Source organism: Myotis brandtii, unplaced genomic scaffold, assembly GCF_000412655.1.
Source record: "Myotis brandtii unplaced genomic scaffold, ASM41265v1 scaffold200, whole genome shotgun sequence".
NCBI classification, from domain to species: Eukaryota; Metazoa; Chordata; class Mammalia; order Chiroptera; family Vespertilionidae; genus Myotis; species Myotis brandtii.
The window spans coordinates 2,249,535-2,253,212 of NW_005357453.1; the positions used below are offsets into that span (position 1 = coordinate 2,249,535).

The following is a 3,678-nucleotide window of genomic DNA, read 5'->3' on the forward strand; positions in this document are numbered from 1 at the left end:
GGTCGCCAGCCCTCGTGGAGCCGGGCCCCCGCCCCCGAAGAGGGGTTTCCAAGTGGGAGGCGGTCCTCCCCGCAGGTGCCCCGGATCCTGGACTGTGGGCGAAGCCTTCCTCCCGGGACCGGGTGCGTTACCGGCCCCTGCGGGTCGGGGTCGGGGTGTCGTCCCCGTCTCCTGTGTAGCGCTGAGCGCAACTGTGGGGACGGCGCAGGCTCGGCGGCGACTCTGCTGCGACTTGAGAGGCAGCTTCAGCTTAGGGCCCCCAATGTGACATCCACAGGGCTCCCAACCCCTGGCCCACCCTCCCTCCATGTGACATCCCACAGGGCTCCCAACTCCTGGCCCACCCTCCCCCAATGTGACATCCCACGGGGCTCCCAACCCCTGGCCCACCCTCCCTCCATGTGACATCCCACAGGGCTCCCAACTCCTGGCCCACCCTCCCCCAATGTGACATCCCACGGGGCTCCCAACCCCTGGCCCACCCTCCCTCCATGTGACATCCCACAGGGCTCCCAACTCCTGGCCCACCCTCCCCCAATGTGACATCCCACGGGGCTCCCAACCCCTGGCCCACCCTCCCTCCATGTGACATCCCACAGGGCTCCCAACTCCTGGCCCACCCTCCCCCAATGTGACATCCCACGGGGCTCCCAACCCCTGGCCCACCCTCCCTCCATGTGACATCCCACAGGGCTCCCAACTCCTGGCCCACCCTCCCCCAATGTGACATCCCACGGGGCTCCCAACCCCTGGCCCACCCTCCCTCCATGTGACATCCCACAGGGCTCCCAACTCCTGGCCCACCCTCCCCCAATGTGACATCCCACGGGGCTCCCAACCCCTGGCCCACCCTCCCTCCATGTGACATCCCACAGGGCTCCCAACTCCTGGCCCACCCTCCCCCAATGTGACATCCCACGGGGCTCCCAACCCCTGGCCCACCCTCCCTCCATGTGACATCCCACAGGGCTCCCAACTCCTGGCCCACCCTCCCCCAATGTGACATCCCACGGGGCTCCCAACCCCTGGCCCACCCTCCCTCCATGTGACATCCCACAGGGCTCCCAACTCCTGGCCCACCCTCCCCCAATGTGACATCCCACGGGGCTCCCAACCCCTGGCCCACCCTCCCTCCATGTGACATCCCACAGGGCTCCCAACTCCTGGCCCACCCTCCCCCAATGTGACATCCCACGGGGCTCCCAACCCCTGGCCCACCCTCCCTCCATGTGACATCCCACAGGGCTCCCAACTCCTGGCCCACCCTCCCCCAATGTGACATCCCACGGGGCTCCCAACCCCTGGCCCACCCTCCCTCCATGTGACATCCCACAGGGCTCCCAACTCCTGGCCCACCCTCCCGCCGCTACTGGCGCCACCCAGACTCCATCCTCCGAGCAGGGGCTCCGGCCTCCGGCCTCCTGACCGCGCGGCCCCGTGTGGGTGGCCTGGCTGCGGACGCCAGCCCCGTCCCCTGGCCCGAGGTCGCGGTACCTGAGCCCGCCCGGCCCGGTTCCTCATCCGCAAGCCTGAAGGAGCATGGGCTTTGCTCAGTGTGTCTTCGGTGCCTAGAACTGGGCTTGGTGCAGTGGCGGGGGAAGGGGGGATGTCGGGCTACGTCAGGGAGAAATAGGAGCGCGTGTAGGAGTTTTCAATCGGTCATCGGATGCTGATCATCATCTACCTGATGACATTGAAATGGTGCTGTGCAAACGTCCTCAGTAAAATGTTACATGAAGAAAAGTGCCCCCTCCGCGAACACGCTAATGATTCTCGGAGAAGCTGCTGCTCTCATCCACAGTTACGTTGCTGGTGGTATTGTGAACTGGTCGTCTTTTCTGTAATGTATGTGATAATACATAGCAAGACAGAATTTGCCACTCCCATTGGACCTCAATAAGGCAAGGCCTTGGGACATACTTGAAGAAAATAATTTAAAAAGAAGAAAGATGGCATATTCATGAAAATGTGCCTCCCAGCGTTATTTATAATAGTAACAATTAAAACAACCTAAGACTGTACAACAGATACAGTTAACTAAATAATATAAATGTTACGGATGGGAAGTAGAAGTGAGTATGGGGGGAAATGGGAATACATTAAGGTAGAAGGATTTGCGATTACCTTTTTTAATGGCTCCTTTAATGTCAAAATAATATTGTTTTTAAAAATTAGTAAACATTACAAAAATGCACACAAAAGCACTTAGCTCTCTGAAACGGGATTTTTGGACTGGAACCTGGATTCTTTGCCCGCCGGAATCAAAGAATGAATCCACGGACAGAAAGTGGTATAGCAAAGGTGGAGATTTATTGAAGAACAAGTACAGACTCCCACCTGGGGAGAGGGAAAGGGTCCCCCAGAATGGACTTCCACGTAGGGAGGGGGAAAGGGCCCCCCTAAGTTCCTTTTCCTTATGGCTTATAAAGGTTGCAGATCCTGGTGCCTTGATATCCCCTCTGATTGGTCACCATTCCCTTAGTTTGTGATCAATCACTATGCTTTAATTATGTTCAATTTGTCCCCATGAAAATACATCCTGCATATCAGATATTTACATGACGATTCATAACAGTAGCAAAATTACAGTTATGAAGTAGCAACGAAAATAATTTTATGGTTGGTGGTCACCACAACATGAGGAACTGTATTAAAGGGCCGAGGCATTAGGAAGGTTGAGAACCACTGCTATAGTTCCTCCTGGGCTCAAAGGTCCAACCTCACAATGGACATGAGAGGTACTCCCCCACCCCTTATTGTTTTCCTATTCCCTTTGGGCTTTCTTCTTCTGGATGAAGGGCTTCCTTCCCTCTCTCTTTTTTTGTTGTTGTAAATATAGACCTTTTGCTGTTTCCAGCTCCCCCATTCTATGGAAATGTTCCTGTTGCAGCTTTTCAGCTTCCCTATTCTATGGAAATATACCTTCAGCTGTTCTGCAGCCCTGTGCCTCCTCCATGGTCCCCTTAATTTCCAAAATTTCTAAAATTTCCTAAACCTGTCCCATTTTATCCCTAAAATTCCTGTTTCATCTCGAGACTATTTCTTAGAACTCTTTGCAGCAGGCTGGAAAAAAATTAACCGGCCCTTTGAGCCTGTCCCAGAGGCATAGCTTTCCCCAGGCTGCGCTGTGCCTGTGCGCCCGGAGCGCCTATGCCGTCCTGGTTGGTCTCTCATTGCGCTGTTTACAGGAAGTCAGCCTGTGGGCATGGTTCTCAGGATAAAGGGGGAGTTACTCATGCCTGTGAATGGATGCATTCACTTTATCCTTGAGCTCTTTGGTTCTCTTAAAGAAGGGCGTATTCTTTGAGAGCATGATGTATGTGAAGATGAAGAGCAGTACTTTCTGGCCAGTCTTGTTTCTAGTCCTAATTGTTTTGTTCTCAGGAGCATTTACTGTCTTTGTCTTGTTCCACTTGTTTCTTTCGTCCTGTTTAAGGAGCATCCATTAAGGAGAGCTCCCCCTCCCGGAGAAGTACAGCCTGGCCGTCCTGAGCTCTCCGCGCCCATGTCGGCACCAACGTGCCTCCCGCCAGCTGCCGAGGAGCCCGACTGCGTCGTGGTGGTGAAGATGGAAGGGCAGGAGGAGGCCTGGGACCTGGAACCCGGCCTGCCCCGCAGAGGCCGCTCCAGCCCCGAGGCCTTCCGCCAGCGGTTCCGGCAGTTCGGCTACCAGGAGGC

The 3,678-nt window shown here is 55.8% G+C and overlaps 2 protein-coding genes across 2 annotated transcripts in view; one reads left to right on the top strand and one right to left on the bottom strand.

Annotated features, from left to right (window-relative positions):
* Positions 1-6: 6 nt before the first annotated feature.
* LOC106725936 (glycine-rich protein DOT1-like) lies at positions 7-2,260 on the bottom strand. The gene is made up of 2 exons (XM_014538883.1): positions 1,357-2,260; positions 7-1,245 (listed from the first exon to the last, which is right to left on the bottom strand). Exon 2 carries the CDS (start codon positions 1,227-1,229, stop codon positions 246-248), a length of 984 nt encoding a protein of 327 aa, XP_014394369.1. The 5' UTR covers positions 1,230-1,245; positions 1,357-2,260; the 3' UTR covers positions 7-245.
* A 712-nt stretch (positions 2,261-2,972) lies between these two features.
* ZNF396 (zinc finger protein 396) overlaps positions 2,973-3,678 on the top strand; it is a 6,112-nt gene continuing 5,406 nt past the window's right edge. Inside the window, exon 1 of the mRNA XM_014538885.1 lies at positions 2,973-3,676. Within this exon, the coding sequence (XP_014394371.1) occupies positions 3,506-3,676 (171 nt within the window). The 5' untranslated portion in view covers positions 2,973-3,505. The remainder of the gene's footprint in view (positions 3,677-3,678) is intronic.